The sequence below is a fragment of the Catharus ustulatus genome, chromosome Z (genome assembly GCF_009819885.2).
Source record: "Catharus ustulatus isolate bCatUst1 chromosome Z, bCatUst1.pri.v2, whole genome shotgun sequence".
NCBI lineage: Eukaryota > Metazoa > Chordata > Aves > Passeriformes > Turdidae > Catharus > Catharus ustulatus.
Genome location: NC_046262.2, coordinates 51,854,153 through 51,871,104, shown reverse-complemented (window position 1 = coordinate 51,871,104; position 16,952 = coordinate 51,854,153). Strand labels below are relative to the sequence as shown.

Genomic DNA, 16,952 nt, shown 5'->3' with positions numbered 1-16,952 from the left:
AACTATTTTTCCTTTTCATTATTTCAATGGATGACACATTTCTAGGTAAATCACCTAGAAATCTAGTGTAGATTTCAGTTTTTTACCAGATTCCTAAACATTTTCATGATACCAGAATGATCTGGAAGTTTCATAGCTAAATGTTAAATAAATTAAACTTCATGCAATCTTCTGTTGCATTAGCTAAGAACACCTATTTTTGGAAATGAGACTCCTTCAGTTGCATGTCATTCTAAACAAGGAAAAATCCCAAATACAACAAAATATTCCTTGAAACCTCTTATTGGGATGAACTGGATGTAGTCAAAGCCATTGAGGCTGTTAACTGGCAGAGATACATGACTGCACTCACTGCTCTCACCCTACTAGTCTTCCCTAGAGGATTAAGGCCATGCATTGTTTTTCACAACATTCGGCAAACTTTCCCTGAAAAGAATATAGACTGGAAGAACTTAAAGCTGAATAAGTTGTGACTTTCATTATAGGGCTTTTCTTTCTTTTCTTTCTTTCTTTCATCAGCTGTTGCCTATCTGTTATGGTCTAGCAGCACAGATTATTGACAGTTGTGAGCTGTAAATATAGTCAAGTGCATGCAACAGAACCTAAACCAAAAATAAGGAAAATTGGATATAAACTGGGAGTGTGCCCTTGGAGCCCACAAAGGCACCAAAAAGCAACAAAAGCAGTGTGGTTAAAAGGTCCAGGGAGGTGACCCTGCCCTCCTACTCCCACCTGGAGTGCTGCATCCAGCTCTGAGACCTCCAGCATAAGAAGGATGTGAACCTGCTGAGTAGAGTCCGGGAGGCCACAAAGATGCTCCAAGGACTGAAGTACCTCTCCTGTGAAGACAGGATGAGAGGTGGGAGTGTTCTGCCCAATGAGGAAAAGGCTCAGGGGCAAACTCTCGTGAGTTTTCATTACTTAAAGGCAGATTAAAAGAAAGAGGATGAAAGATTTTTTGCTAGAGTGAATAGTGATCAGACAAGGAGTTTTCAACTGCAAGAGGGTAGTTTTATCATGGGAAGAAATATTTTACCGTGAGGATGAGGCTCTGGAACACACTGCCCAGAGGAGCTGTGGGTGTCTTATTCCTGTAAGTGCTTAAAGCCAGGCTGGAGGGGCTTTGAGCAACACTACCTAGTGAAAGATGTCCTTGATGACCAAGGGGGCCAGGGTTAGGCTTAATCTATATTTGAAGGTCCCTTCTAACTCAGGTCATTCCATGATTCTGAAAAAATTGGAGCACACAGTCAAGGAAATAAGGAGAATACCAGCATGCTGAAATTACAATAGGCATTTTTCAAGTAAATATGGGCATGAAGTTCCCTTTAAAAAATATTTGAAAATCTATGAATGAAAATGTAGGTACAAGAGTAATACATTGAAAGAACAGGAAAAAAAAATTAGGTTTTGAGAAGAAATTTGTGGTCCCAAGCATAAAAAAAGCTTTCATCATAGTAGTTTCACTACGTTATTCATACAGAGGAGAAAACTGCTCAGAGTACTACATTTACTTGATGTACATGTAACTACATGCAGGTGTTACAGAGAAATTTAGAGAAACCTGTCTGGATTTGTCACTCTGAAAAAAAAAGAGAAGAGATATGAATATATGAATCATAGAAAAGCAACTTTTAAAGCACATGGTATTTAATGAATCAAATCAATAAATAAGCATTACAAACAGATGTCTGAGAAATATTCCTCTAAACAAGTTTAGTTTGGCATTAATTACCTCCTAAACTACGTAAAAAAGTCTGATGTTATAAAAGAGAAATATCTCATATAATACTAATATTACCAGTTACTGGAAGTTCCTCACCTGAATTATGGCAAAATGCAAAATAAATTACATTCTTCTGTTTGACAGTTTGGAAGGAAGTTTTATCCCAATAAAGAAATATGAACTCTTCCACTCACATAAAGCAAAAGGAATTTAAAATGTCACAGAGAAAAGTTTCCTCCAACAGATTCTTTTCAGCTTGGTTTAGATTTGCTAAAAACAGACAACAGTATCTGGAGCATATTTACCCTGGATCACACAGCCAGTTTTATAGTCACGAGCACTAATTCAGCACTAATTCACTTACATACCTCCACTGTCAATAAAAAATCTTGTGTACTCAAAGAGGAACCCATTTTCCTTTAGTGATGATTATTTTTTACTGGGACATCTTCGACTGCCTTTACCTGACACCACTCTAATATCTCCAGGGGGTTTTCAGGAAGAGGAGAGCATGGGAAAGAAGAATTAAGTACAAGCTCTGCATAGAAGGAGCACATAACCAAGAGGAACTGCAAAATTTGCTAGTCAGACTAAACATTCATATGTATATATGTACATGTATAGTGCCAGAGGTACTACAAGAAGAATGGGTGTAAAACTAATCAGTTCACTTCCTTCAGAGCACTCAAAATAAGAGTGTACTAAGAGAGCAAGCATGTTATTGCCTGAAGTTTTTTCACAGTTTTTGAATTTCATCTTCTGATTCCAGTAGTTTATGTTAGAACAACTCCATTAGTTTATCTTCCCACCTTCTCTCAGCAGAGACTAAACTGCAAAAATATCATTGCTCTAATATTTTTTCTAAACTACATGGATCTGTGAATCTCCTCAGGAGTCCCATTTTAAATAATAGAACTACTTTGTCAATGTCTGTTTATAGATAAAAACTAAATTATGCATAAACAACACACCTTCAAATAATTTCAAGGGAGAGGAAAAAAGATGTTACGGTTTTCAAGCACTTGGCTACCTTTTATTCCCTTGAAGCAACCTTGCATTGAAAATTTCAAGATTCAGATCCAAAACAGGAGTTAGCTTTGTTACGCTGCCACACACTGAGTATTACATAACAACTGCTGCACAGTAACTGCATTTGCACAGACAGCTATTTCCCACTCCAAACCTTACTGCATTCAGCCAAACTTTTTAGACACAGGAGCACAACCTTCGGGACACAGTCACCTAGTGCTGTGCTCTCCTGCGGGCTTCCAGAGTTCCACAACTTGCTCTGAGGCCACTGACAGAGAACAGAGCAGATAATGTCACAATGTGCTTGTTAATGGAGAAGTCTAGCAGGACTAACAGTTTTTGCACATTTTATTTTGGAGAAAGTCACTGCTTTTATAATACTTTCTTTCAATAAAGGGGGTTGAGGGTGGGATGAGGGCTGTCCAGAGAACAGGACTTCCCAGCTCTGACTATTAAAGGATTTCTGCTAGCAGGATGCATAGCTTTCCACAAGCAGCACTGAACATCATAATTACAATATGGTCTTAAGGTATAAACAAGCTCAAGCCATGTTGTTTTCAGGGCTGCACTGCAGCTATACTAAGCATCTGAACAAATTGCCTCCAAATTAGTCAGGCCCAGTGGTGTTGCCCTTGAGGGAACTCAGGTGAACTCAGTAGAGCAGAAGAAATAAGGTGATGGTCACAGCTCTTCACTGTCAGTGTGACATCAGGTGACAAACTGCTTATTAGGCAGCACAGCCCCATGAGATCTGTGCCTGGTCAACCCCCATCACAGGGACACAGACACTCCAGCCCTTAGCTGACTGAGCACAGAAAAAAAGCTGCATGATCACATAGTTTCAGACTGTCATGCTGGGTATCTAAACCACTTCTCTTCTACAAGAGCCTTTGACAAAGACCTCTCTTCTGTCTGGCACTGTAAATGTTTTAGTAGATTTAGCTTATTTTATTATGGTGTAACTCAGTTGTTCATATTAAGAAAAAATAAAACTTTAAACACTTTTCTTTTTTCTCTTCAGTCTTTTGTTTTTCATCTCAAGAGGTTCACTTACGCCTCGCAGGGATCTCCTAATCCTTACTTCAGTATTTGATTTGATCAAGTACTGAATTTAATCCTCCTAATCTATTATTTTATTCCTTTGCCTATTAGCTCCCATTCTTCTCCATCAATGTATTTATTGCCATCAAGACTCAGAACATCAACTTCTGTAGTTGAAGTTGAAGAAGTTGTAGTTGAACAGTCAACTTCTGTAGATTTGTGCTGTAGTTGTACACTTTTTAAGCAACATTGTTTAAAGACAAATACAGTTGAAATATGTCACAATTGCATTTTTAACTGTGGAGTTCTGTACTACTTTTCTCACATACAGTTGTGAAATTTAGAGATCATCAAATGCTGCATGCTGCATTTAAGCACGGCTAGTAGAGAAGTCTGCTTTCCTATAGCTTTAAACCTCAATTTTAAAGTCCATTGTAGTCCCACACTCTCCTTACCTAACCTCAGTCACTTACAGATAACTTCTTGTGCTTGAGCAGAGAGCAGGGCTGGTTTTGTGACATGGTTTCCTGTGTACAGAACAGCAGCACATGCTCTGGTTTCAGGTACTTAAGAGGTCAAATGCTGAATCCCCATCAGGTGGACTCAAACACTCAAAATTTTTTTTCAATACACCATGTTCTGTGATCACTGAAATTAAATATCTGGCTTGACACGTAGGACTGGGTACTCCTTGTGAAGCAGGATCCTTACACAAATACAGTTTTGGGTTGTCTTTTTTAAGGCCTTAAATTTTAAATCAAATAATTAGAAAAATTAGAATGTTGAAATGTTAAGAAACTTACTACAGGTAACAATAAACAACTTGGACAAAGCCTATCAGAAAACACTGGCAAGTAACCAGTACTCAGTTATCACAGATGAGATGGACAGCACTGCGTGAGCTGAGGTCAACAGCAAGGACCATGTTCTGTGCTTGTCATCTTTTGATGTTGCCTGGGACATGCTTTCAGCAGATGGATCTTTCTGTAGTAATTCAGGCTCTCTATAATATCCAGTGTAATATCTGAAGCTGAAGAAATGCATAAACTGTTAATCACCTGAGATTACATTTGAACACCTCACAGGAATAAATAAAAATGCATAGAGTATTTTATTGCCCATCACTGACCTCACATTCACTATTCCCCTTATCTATTCCTCCTGCTACTAACAACAAAATTGACATTTCAAGTGACTTTAAACCATCCACCTGCACATTCAAAACCACTTGTACAGCAAATACCACTAGCAAACCTGCACAAAAGCATTTGGTCACAATCAGCATACTTTCCGCATCACTGACCAGTGTGGTGTTTTGCAGACCAATACAACACAAATTCATTGCTTGGTTTACACAGATTTTTTGACAATTCAGATGTTAATAGCATTTCTAGTATTATTCAGCTCTACCTATAAGTTTTAATAAATTTTCAAAAGCTCCAAACAAAGCGAGATTTGAATACTGCATTTTCTTTAACATGAGAGTGATCTAATACACTGAAGTACTACAACTTAATGAACAATTAAGTAAATATGCCTGGAAATAATCAATTGAACTCACAAAGGCAGCAGACAAGACCTTGATATGAAATGCAGGGCAATACAAGGGTATCATAGAAACCACTTCTAGAATGAGATTTTCAAACAAGAAAAAATTCCACTTCTCAATATGTTGTCCAGTACAGGAGCAACTAAAAGGTATCAGAAGAATCAGGATTCCTACTGCATTGTTTATAGTAAGAGATCTGTATTGTTTCATCATTTCATCAGAGAGGCTAAAGTATCCTGTAATTTTTACACAGTAACTTCAAATACTACTCAGTATACAAGAAAATAAAACTGCAAGGGCATGGACACCTGTTAGACCAGGTTGCTCAAGGCCTTTATCCAAACTGCCTTGAACACTTCCAGGGATGAGGCAACCCTGGGTAACTTGTTCCAGTGTCTCACCACCCTCACAGTAAAGAATTTCTTCTCAATATCTAACCTTAATTTCCTTTCTTTCAGTCTGTACCCATTACTCCTTGTCCTGTCACTGCAGCTCCTGATAAAGAACCCCTCTCCAGCTTCCCTACAGCCCCCTTCAGATCCTGCAAGGTTGCCATGAGGTCTCCACACAACCTTCCCTTCTCCAGGCTGAACAGCCCCAGCTGTCTCAGCCTGGCTTTGCAGGGGATGTGCTCCAGTCCCTTTATTGACTCCATGACCCTGCTCTGGACTTGCTCCAACAGGTCCATGTCCTTCTTCTGCTGGGGAACCCAGAGCTGGACACAGCCCTGCAGCGGGGTCTCACCAGAGCAGAGCACGGCAGAGCAGAGCAGAGGGACAGAATCCCCTCCCTCACCCTGCTGGCCACGCTGCTTTTGGGGCAGCCAAGGACATGGTTGGCTCTGTGGGCTGTGAGCACAGACGGCTGGTTCATGTGGAGTTTTCCATCAACCGTCCCCAAGTCTTGCCCCACTGGGCTGCTCCCAATGAAGAGGTTCAGAAAAACTTTGCTACACTCATCCTGATCCACTTAAGATTTCAGGAGAAGATACCCCTTCACATATTTTACACAGTTGCTTTAATTAACTTACAGGCAGTTACAAGGGGAGTGGGGAGAAACATGAAATATGACGCTGATTACCCCACCAATGCAGATCTGTCTTTTAGCTTAAATGTAGGACAGTCAATTTGTACCGCAACGTTAACAAAATAAAACAGCACATCTTCTTGATTTTGCTATACACACATTTAAAATGCAGCACAGACAAAATAAAAAAAAAAATCCTTGAGCTTTCTTATTCCCTGTTTCACCATAACACTAGCCATAATCAAACATCTAAACATAAAGGTTATCTACCTTCTTCTAACTTGACATGCAAAGTTTTGGACAACTTGTCTTAGGGTTTTAGGTTGCAACACAAGATGTAACTGTTATAGATAATAAACTAATTAAGCCGGATTAAAATAACCAAAAGTATGGTTTATATATATTTTTATAGCTATGGTTTATATCTATTACCAACTGTTAAAATCAGGGAGGCGCTGCTCCTTACCTCTTCCAGGACCCATCTCTGGTTAATGGAGTCCCACTACGCGACTGATGAAATTACATCATCACATTGTGAGACGCTCCACCTAGAAAGAAGAGCCAAGCATTCCTACCTAGATATAATCTAAAATTTAGAACCCCACAGTCAACCTTTTTCCACTGGATTCCCAGAGCAAGACCAAACCCAACTACCCACCACTAGACCTGCAGAGGAAAACTGCACCCTTCTACAGGACCAGTGCTTTAACAGACCCACATCTGTCACTCCAGAGGGACTGCAGCCACCATTTAATGGGCCTGCTACCAATACCCTGACTGACTGATGGGGTGTCAGGTTGTATTCTGACCCTGTCAGTGTTTTGTTTTTTTGTATTATTGCATTTTTATTTTAATTTTCCTATTAAGTTGTAGGGTTGTTTTTTTTTTTTTATTTTATACATACAAACAAAGAACTATCCTCATATCTTTGTCTGAAAGCCTCTTCATTTCAATGTTATAATAATGCAGAGGGAAAAAGTCTTCATTTTCCATTCCAAGAGAGGGTCCTGCCTTCCTTAGCAGATAACCCTCTCTTAAACCAAGACACAACTAAGCAAACTTCAAGGCTCCCACAACATGCTCTCTACCCTCCTGTCCTCCTTCCTGTATCTTCTGCAAAAAACTTCTACTTTTTAATCTCAAAAAAACAATAATTAATTTTCACATGCCATGAAACACCACTTAGTTGCCTACAAAATCATTCCAGTCATGCCAAAAAGATAACACAGCTGAAAGTCCTAGCAATACTATAAATAAGATCAACTCTACACTACTTGAGACACAGATTTTATGTCTGGAATCCCAAACACATCAAGCTGGAGGCCCAACAGCAGCAAAATGTTTTTCTCCATATCAAAGACATAAAGGTAAACAATGTTTCCTCAGAAGAGGATTTTTTTCTAAATAAAACAGTTCTGCAGTTAGTCATAAAGACAGTACTATACACATCAGGATTAAACAAAATCTTAATATCAACAGTTACTGACAAAAAAACCCCATCAAAATGAGGTAGACTATTAAAAAAACTTGTTGAACAGTTGTTCATTTTTGTTTCATCTTATAAAGCATAAAGTAAAAAACTCATTTGCACTGCAGCTGATAAAATGCAGATTTTGTGTTCTGAATGGAGGAAGAAGGATGTGGAATGAGCTAAAAGTGGGCAAAGGTTCTTCCACAGAACCTGAAAATTATTTTAATACACTAAGGAAAATGGGCTAAGCATACATACAAAACAAATAAACCTTCTGCTGAGAAGTGGAAGGATATCATAAATAAACACATATCTAATTATGAATACTCCAAACCAACTCAATAATCAGAGTTTAATTACAGGTCATTTAACTAGGCTTACCTTATCTAGCTTTTTTATGCATGCACATACTTACCACTCGGGGAGAACCATCTGCAGCAGATGAGTCAGAAAGGCACAGGTACTTTCTAATACCAACCTAATATTTTTCTATATTCTGAAACCACAGTATGTAAACACTCAAAAAAACCCATCTACCAAATGTTTTGCAAAAGATGGGAGGTATAGTTTTGCTACTGATTTCGTATTCGTTAACCATAACCATAACAAAAGACAGCTCTAAAACACATTTAATATAAAATGGTGATGCTTTATTAATAGCAATTACCATAGCAGCAACTTCCTCTCTGTTCCCCAAGGCAAAATAGCACCAAAATCCCCTACATGTTGGTTTTGTATGGCCAGGTTTTGGTACCGGGGGCTACAGGGGTGGTTTCTGTGAGAAGGAGGCAGAAGCTTCCCCCGTGTCTGGCAGAGCCAATGCCAGCCAGCTCCTGGATGGATGTGCAGCTGGCCAAGGCTGGGCCCACCAGGAGATAATCGATTATTGGGCTGATGAAAATGTGCTCAGAGAAAAGAGGAGTGAGAATATGTGAGAGGAGCATCCCTGCACACAGCAGGGCTGGTGGAGAAGGAGGGGCAGGAGATGTTCCAGGCGCTGGAGCAGAGATTCCCCTGCAGCCCGTGGCGCAGCCCCTGGAGAGGTAGCTGTGTCCCTCCAGCCACGGAGGTAACAGGGAGGCAGTAATCCACCTGCAGCCCCTGGAGAACCCCTGCTGCAGCAGGTGGGTGTGTACAAAAAAGGCTGTGAGCCCACGGGAGGCCTGTGCTGGAACAGGCTCCTGGCAGGGATCTGTGGATCTATGGATAGAGGAGCCCATGTTGGAGCAGGTTTGCTGGTAGGACTTGGGAGCCTCTGGGGAACCCAAAGGAACAGGACTGATCCCATGGAAAAGTGACCCACACTGCAGAATTCTGTATAGAACTGTTGTCCGTGCAATGGACTCAAGCTGGAGAAATTCCTGTCTCCTGTGGGAGGGAGTAGGAGAAGGACTCCTCTCCCTGAGCAGCGAAACACGTGATGAACGGGGCATAAACTGGCCATAAACTGCATCCCCCATCTCCCTGCACCCCTGGGGGAGAAGGTAGAGCTGGGAAGGAGGCATGTGGGGAGGAAGTATTTTTAACATTTATTTTACTTCTCATTATCCCGTGATACTGTTTGGTGGATCATCTCTCCTGGTCCTTATCTAATCCTCGAAAGTTTTGTTCCATTTTCTCTCCCCTGTCCAGTTACCAGGGTGAGTGATAGAGCAGCTTTGATGGGTGCCTGGCATTCCAGCCAAGGTCAACTACACACTGGAATGTTTTCAGTAAGGCAAGAGGCAGTCATTTACTTCAGACATTGCAACAAAAAAGATGAATCACATTTTAGACTATGTACACAATTTACAGCTGCTGGGGATAAGACTTCTGCCATACATTGTGCTATTTATGGATAAAAAGGATTTGTTGTAAACATCACTTTTTGAAATCAGAACACAGCAGAAGATTCATGGGCTCAGGATATGCTTTACTTTTATACTTTCCAACATAAAGCCTAACATTTTCAGTGCCCTTGCCCATAAGAAATCAGTAGAGATCATTTCATTCCCATCCCATCAACAATATTACAGTGATAGGATGACCTGGTTATGACTCAAGACTTCTGCAGAACCGGCAAAAGCAGGAAATTACACTTTCCTTCTTTCAGAATTGGGTGACAGCAGCAACATACTCAGGCTGGACATGTTAGTTACCACACACACCCAACAGACTTCTGGCAGAGAATGCTCCTCATCACCTGAAGCCCAATTTTTAATACCCTTTTCTCCAGGATTTCACAATTAACTTCCAGAATTTCAGCTGTACTTGCAGGTAAACTCAGTTCTTCAGGCAAGTGCAATATTCTGCAGTAATGTCAACATATTTTAGATAGGCCAGTACTAGGTATCAAATTGGAAGTAGGCAACACTGGAGTATGGGAACTGGGGGCAAAACAACTTGCTTCAGCTAGAAGCTAAAGAGAAATTCCTCTTCATGGAAACACAGTGGTTACACATCTCATATTGCAACATCAATAATTTAAATGTGATAACATTTTGTTTGATAAATTTCAATTTAGCACACATTTGGACAAAATTATTATTCCCTTCCTAAAATTATTTTTACCTTACAGTCACCTTTTTTTTTTGTTGTTGTTTTTTGGTTTTTTTTGTTTTTGCCTCACTGGATCACTTATTATTACAGTAATTTCACAAATACAAGCCGCACCAATTTGACTAAGATTTTGCTCCTAAACTGGAAATGCGGCTAATACTCAGGAGCGGCTAATATGTGAATAATTTTTTGACATTTACAACCTCAGAAGTGCCAGCCAGGGTGCCGAGGCAAGCAGCTGCAAAGTCGGCATTTTGCGATTGTTACAAATCGCTACTCTGTTGCACTGCGGGTGGAGCCTGGCTGCCTGCAGGCAGCATGGGGGGGCGGGGAGAGAGGAGGGAGAGCTCCCTCCTTACCTCCTCTGCCACAGCCTGGGGAAGAGACGGGGGGCCCCGCGCCGCCACTGCCGCGGCTCTGGGAGGCGGTGGGGGACCCGGGCCGCCACTGCTGAGGCTCGGGGAGGCGGCGGGGGGCTCCGTCCCCTCCCGCCGCCACTGCCGCGGGAGCGGGGGGGGGCTCCGTCCCTACCTGCCACCACAGGGCAGCGCCGGGCCGTGGTGACCGAGCCCAGTGGCAGCGGCGGCTGGCCCCCAGTGACCCCGCCGAGCGGCAGCGCCGGGCTGGGTTACCTGGCCCCGTCAGCAGCCCCTAGCGGGCCGAGCCTGCACAGCCTTAGCTGAGCCAGTAAACCCCGCCCTGCCGCCATCTGTTTGGCAACTTTGTTGCACGTGGGTCCTCGCTGCGAACGACAGAGCGGCTTATATTCAGGTGCAGCTTATTTATGGACAAAAAACGAAATATTTGCCAACACCCAGAGATGCGGCTTATACTCAGTGCGGCTTGTATTCGTGAATTTACTGTACTTAAAATGCCTTTCAAGACAACAAAATTACAACACTATCTGTGTGTCATATATATGTTGGAGAGGACAATCAGTCACAGGTAACTAGTGGATTTTATTTCCATCACAAGGAAGGTGTTCAACTTCAAAGCCCAAGAGACAAAATACCTTAGCAGATAATTACATGCTTTCTCTGTTTGCAGCTTATTTTTCTGCTTCTTCTTACCTTGAAGTTTAATATATCCTTTTCTTTTACAAGTGTTTAATATGTAGAGGAATAACATGGACTACAGTTACATGTTTTTCTTCAGTTCAGTTATTTACAATTTATCCTGAATATAACTGAGCCCCAGTAACTTCTGCAGACAAAACACCAAACAAGAAAGAAATAGAATGTCTGTAAAAATAGTTGGTTACCTGGAAATTTAGTTTACAAGTACCAGACAAAGACACTAAAAGAAGAAAGCATATAAAACCTTCAAGTTTAGAGGCCAGTTCGGTTTAAAACAGTTTGCTTTGATCTGCTATTCCTCTCCAGACCTCCTTAGCACAGGCACACCAATCAGAGATGCTCCAGTAAGGCTCTAGTACTACAGCAGAAATTAATCCATTAATTGAGAAAGGCTTAAACACACCACACAACAAAAATTTTGCAATTGATCAGGTAATAAATATTGAATTGCTACGGTAAATGGAAGCTCCACCAGCTCGTTCTGGGGTCTCCAGACACAGGTACAGAACAGACCAAATACTCAGTTGTGAACACAGAGAGCCCAGTCCACTGCGCAGGCACACATCCTTCCTTCAGGTGATTTAACAACCATCACTCAGGGTCAGACATGTACCAAAATAACCACCATTAGCCACAGCTGCACCCAGCCTGATTTCCATAGGCCAACACTACAGCACTCCTGCATTCTCCACTGCATTATTCCACAATCTGGGAGAAAATTCCAGTTTTAATGCGCCCAGTTTTGTTGATCCCACTACAAATACTGAGCTTCAAACACAGTTATTTAAAAATACACAACCCTATTTCAGGAAGAAAAATGAGATTTTGGATTAAGTCAGGCATATTTTAGACTAAAGTTTACCTGTTAGAAGACACAATTTTATTTAATGAGAAAAGATTAAAAGAAATGCAGATTTTGGTACTAATATCTCCTGGATTTAATCCTCAGCATACAACTCATCAATGCCAGCAAAGGGCATTATCATCAAAAAGTCATGTAACACCTTTTAAGTCCCTGTAAGGTTTGCTCAAGGGCTGAGACACTTACATTATCTGTATTTCCAAACAAAACGTACTGAAATTAAGGAATAGTTTTAACTCTTGTAATTTAAAAGCTATGCATTTTGTTTAATACTCCATCTCACACACCTGCCTTACTACAGAGATTCCAGGAAACACCACATTGAAATGAAGAAAGAAGTGATATTTTGACTTGAAGTGACAGTGTCAACAATCAGTTCAGACAACAGCACCTGAAACACAGGATTAACAGCTTCTAATACAAATCCTGTATTCCACAACCTTCCCCTTCTTTGAGACTTGTTAGAGATGCTTAGGAAAGCGCCAAGTGCCACCACTGCTCTGCAAATTACACACCTCAGTCTCAGTCGCTTCTCAGTGGGGGTGAGGTCAATCTCTAGGTTAAAAAAGGAAATTCTGGTTTGAGCAAAACATTACTTGAGAAACAGAACGCAAAACGGCTGTGTGTGAAACCTCTTGTTCACACGCTTAACTGAAAAATTCCATCTTAACTTTCACTTGAACACAGGTAACGTTTACTCTGGGTCTTATGATCTGATGACATTGGAGGCATAAGAGGAAAAAAACCCCACCTAATTTCAAACCATACTCACTTTCAGCAAAGCCAGTATAAAATAAAGAGGCCTAGAATTTGCACTACATTACAGTTGAAGAATGCTGTAAACATTTTTATCACAAATAGAATTGTCAACACAGCTGCCCATGGCTGTGAGTAGATGGACACAAAAAATTCCTCAGACCAGTCCAAAAAAGTCCCGAAGTTACTCAGGCATTAAATCATAGCTCCTGGAGCACCACCATTTGTGTACTGATACTCCAAAGAAAAAAAACCAGAGCACTAGAATCTCTCAAGTTGAGGTACACATTACTGAAATTTGTCTTGACCCTTTTTCAAGGTATATTGTGTACAAAGAACACTTTCCCTACAAGAAAATTCTTCCTATAAGTTTAATTTTAAGAAAAATTTTGGTTTGTTCATCAGATCAATATGATTCACAAAATGTGACAAAATGTGACACTGTATAAGAAATTTGTCAGTGGGAAAAGATGAGAGTAGTTTAAATGACTTGTCTAATAGAGGGAAAAAATAAAAAATGACCAGAAACCTACCTACAAAGGCAGTGGAAAAAGACAAAAGGAAAAGAAGCAAAGTACCATCTCTTTACCTGAAGATTTATCCTAGGGATGTAAGAAGCTGTAACCAAATTTACCTAGAAAGTGGTTAAAGCTGCTAGAAAGTAATAGATACAGAAAATAACCATGAAAAGGTACTACTGACCTTCTAGATTAAGTAGGTAGTTTTAAAGGATATATACAATGGTAAGACCATGACAAATACCATTTGGTGACTTTTTTCCTTTTCATCTTTGTATTGCTCATGTACAAGGACTAACAAAAAACATAAAGGTGAATTCTAGCCCAAAACCTCTATTATGAGGTAAACACAAGAACAAACATTGCGACTTGGAAGAAAACTCATCTTAAGATGTAACTTATCTCAAACCAGCCACTGTTTACATACCATAAATTGCTATTTCAGTATTAGTTTTGTATAAAGCTAATCTGTAAGGATGCGTCATATGCTTTAATACTAATTAGGCATTTCATTGTCCATCACTTGGAGGACTTGCCTTGTTGTACCAAAATATGAAATTGACCAAAGTTGAAATTTGATTATCCACCCACCCTTTTGAACTAGTACGTGTCATTCTTTACCTAGCAGCAACTATTTAAAGAAAACTCAAAACAGGTAAATGAAGCCATGGAGCACACTGAAGGTTTGGTCAGATTAGGCTAGTTACTATTTAACGGAAATGAGCAGCTTCCTGTTGTCAGGGCAAACAGCGAGCAACTTCCATTTCAACCTGCGGTGTCTTGTGCTCCTGCAAAGACCTGCACTGTAACTTCTATTTCAGTAGGGTTACAGGTGAAATTTGCTTTCAGGTGAAGTAGAGGCACTAAATGTACTAGAACGTTTTAGTTCTAGTACTAAATGTAAATGTACTAGAACACTTCAGCTCCTTCTTCCTGCTTCTAAGCATGTTCCAAGTTCACAAAGTTTTGTCTTCCAAAACAGGTGTCGGATCCTCTTTCCACTGCAGTTTGTTTTTTTTTCTGCTTGGCTCCACTGACGGTGTTTCAAAGCAAATTTCCTATTTAGAGCTCACAAGAGATAAACAGAGTTGGAAGCAGTCAACCCAGTCAGTGAGTGCGAAAACGGCTGCTTTGACCAGGCAGTTTGCAACGCGAGTGGTTTCACCGACTAAAGTTACACAAACAACTTGCAGAGGAGTACGGCTGAAACAGGACACGTGCAGAGAGGGGCAAGCATCACCTGGACCGTGTTTTGCTTTACCCATGCTCAGGTAAGACTGCAAACACGTCTAGAGTGTCTCCAGAGACACACAGAGGTGTGGAAGGTCTGACCATTCAGGTTTCCAAGAAGGAAAAGCCCACGCTGAATTGCGATCTCTTATTTAATTAGCAGTACGTAAATAATAATATAAATAATAATAAACTAATTCTACCGGCGGAACTTCAGAATTTTTGCTAGCAGTATCTCAAAGCCAGACTGGCACGTCTCAGAAAAGTTTGTCTTCTACCAGCATCGTGCAGACTTCAGCTGCATCACCACGCTCGTCCGTGCATCAAGAGCTGCAGGTCAGTCCAGCGAGCCGCAGCACATCCGGACACGGTGGGGCACGGCTCACTCCGGGTGAAGGCAGAAACACTACTGGAAAAGCCGCGACAAGCTAGCCCGGGAGGAGCGGAGGAGTTCGGTGTCCCGAGCAGAGCAGAGAGGAGCAGAGCAAAGAGGAGCAAAGCAGAGCATGGAGGAGAGGAGCAGAGCACCCCTCATCCGGACACACCGCCGCTGAGGAAACCCCCGCGGGGCTCGGGGCAGCTCTCACCTGGAGCTCGGCTCCCGGGCCCGCCGCGGCAGAGGCGGCCCCAGCCCCGCATTCCGGCCCCGGGCCGAGCCCAGCCGTGCTGCCGGGGCCGCCGCCGCTCTCGGGGCGCAGGGCAGGGCGGGGGCCTGGGCTGGGAACGCGGCCCCGCGAAGGCCCCCTCTCACTCACTCCCTCTCTCCTTCACTCCTCCCCCCCAGTGCGGGCACTCACTGTGTGCGGCGGCGGCAACGGCGAGCCGACGGAGCGGGCGGCAGCAGCGACTGCAGCTCCGCGCCGGGAGCGGGGCGGGGCGGGGCGGGCGCGCACCCGGCCGGGCCCTGCCCTGCGCTCGCCTCGGGCCGGGGCGGGGCCCCCGACCCCCGCACAAGCGGCGAACCCTGCCGACAATCGATTGTGTCTGCTGTGCGCACAGAGAGTTTGGATTTTGGCGTGGAGAGATGCATGCTCTGCTCATGCCCGCTGTGTGGCTCGCGTAGGGGCTGCTAGGAATTAGGGGACAAGTCTTAAACACTATCAAGGCCAGGGAGGAGAGGAATTTGTGCCAGGAAGGTGCTCCTTCCAGGCCTGGCATAGGCAAGATCTGGTTATCAGAAGCCGGTCCGTACATCCCCGCTGGGACCGACTGCGTGGAAAGCAGCACATCTATGATCAGAGAAAGAAGATCCCAAGGTGTGGGACAGATGACCCTTGCAACCAGCAACAGCCTCCAGTGTTCCCTGTCCACACCAGGGACCCGGGCTGTGCATAAAGGCAACACTGCTCTGTGATCTAGGGGGAGGTTAACAAAGCTGGGAAAGAAGAATGTACCACTGATAGTGGACACAAAAAATGCCAAAGTCACAGGCCACAAGGACATCAGGCAGAACTCCCACGATACGGAAGACAGCAATAAATCCAATTCAGCAGCCGCGATACCAACATCTGACTGGATAAAAGGTAACTCTGGCCAGGGGAGATTGCAACCACCAGCTCACAGCCCTCTGATCCAAGAAGCCCACTGACTCAAAAGAGGAGAAAGAACTGACTAAATAGCATAGGGAGCAATGGAATCATTAACCAATGGAAGATAGAATACTAACTACAACGCTAACTATAGAGAACTATGAAACTTGTAGCCAATAAGCATGGATTCTTTTGTTTGCTAAAATGCATCTTGAAAAATTTTCAGTCAGTGGTTGCATCCCTTTCTGCACAGAACTTACCAAAAGAATGAGCCAGGTCCCCCCACCCCACCACTGAGAAGCCCAGGGTGAAAAAGGACCAACAGGACACTGCTGGATCCATGGGTGGTGACTGTCTTCTGCTAGCACTCTTTCTTCTACACACAAAAAGCTACAGAATAAAGTCAGTATTGTTGAACTGGCATTTCGTCAAGTCTCCTCCTTAATTTGGGCATCTCTCGGTAATCAGATCATAACAGGTGCATTCATACTTGTACCTCTGCTAGAGGTGGCAATACAGATGTAGACGAAGCTCCCCAAGACCTTCACAGGTTTTCAAGCTTAAATGAAACAGAAAAGGGGCTTCAGAAGTTAAGTTGTGG

General features: G+C 42.4%; 1 protein-coding gene across 1 annotated transcript in view; it reads right to left on the bottom strand.

Annotated features, from left to right (window-relative positions):
* TNFAIP8 (TNF alpha induced protein 8) overlaps positions 1–15,679 on the bottom strand; it is a 58,066-nt gene extending 42,387 nt beyond the window's left edge. Inside the window, exon 1 of the mRNA XM_033085014.1 lies at positions 15,620–15,679. Within this exon, the coding sequence (XP_032940905.1) occupies position 15,620 (1 nt within the window). The 5' untranslated portion in view covers positions 15,621–15,679. The remainder of the gene's footprint in view (positions 1–15,619) is intronic.
* Positions 15,680–16,952: the final 1,273 nt, after the last annotated feature.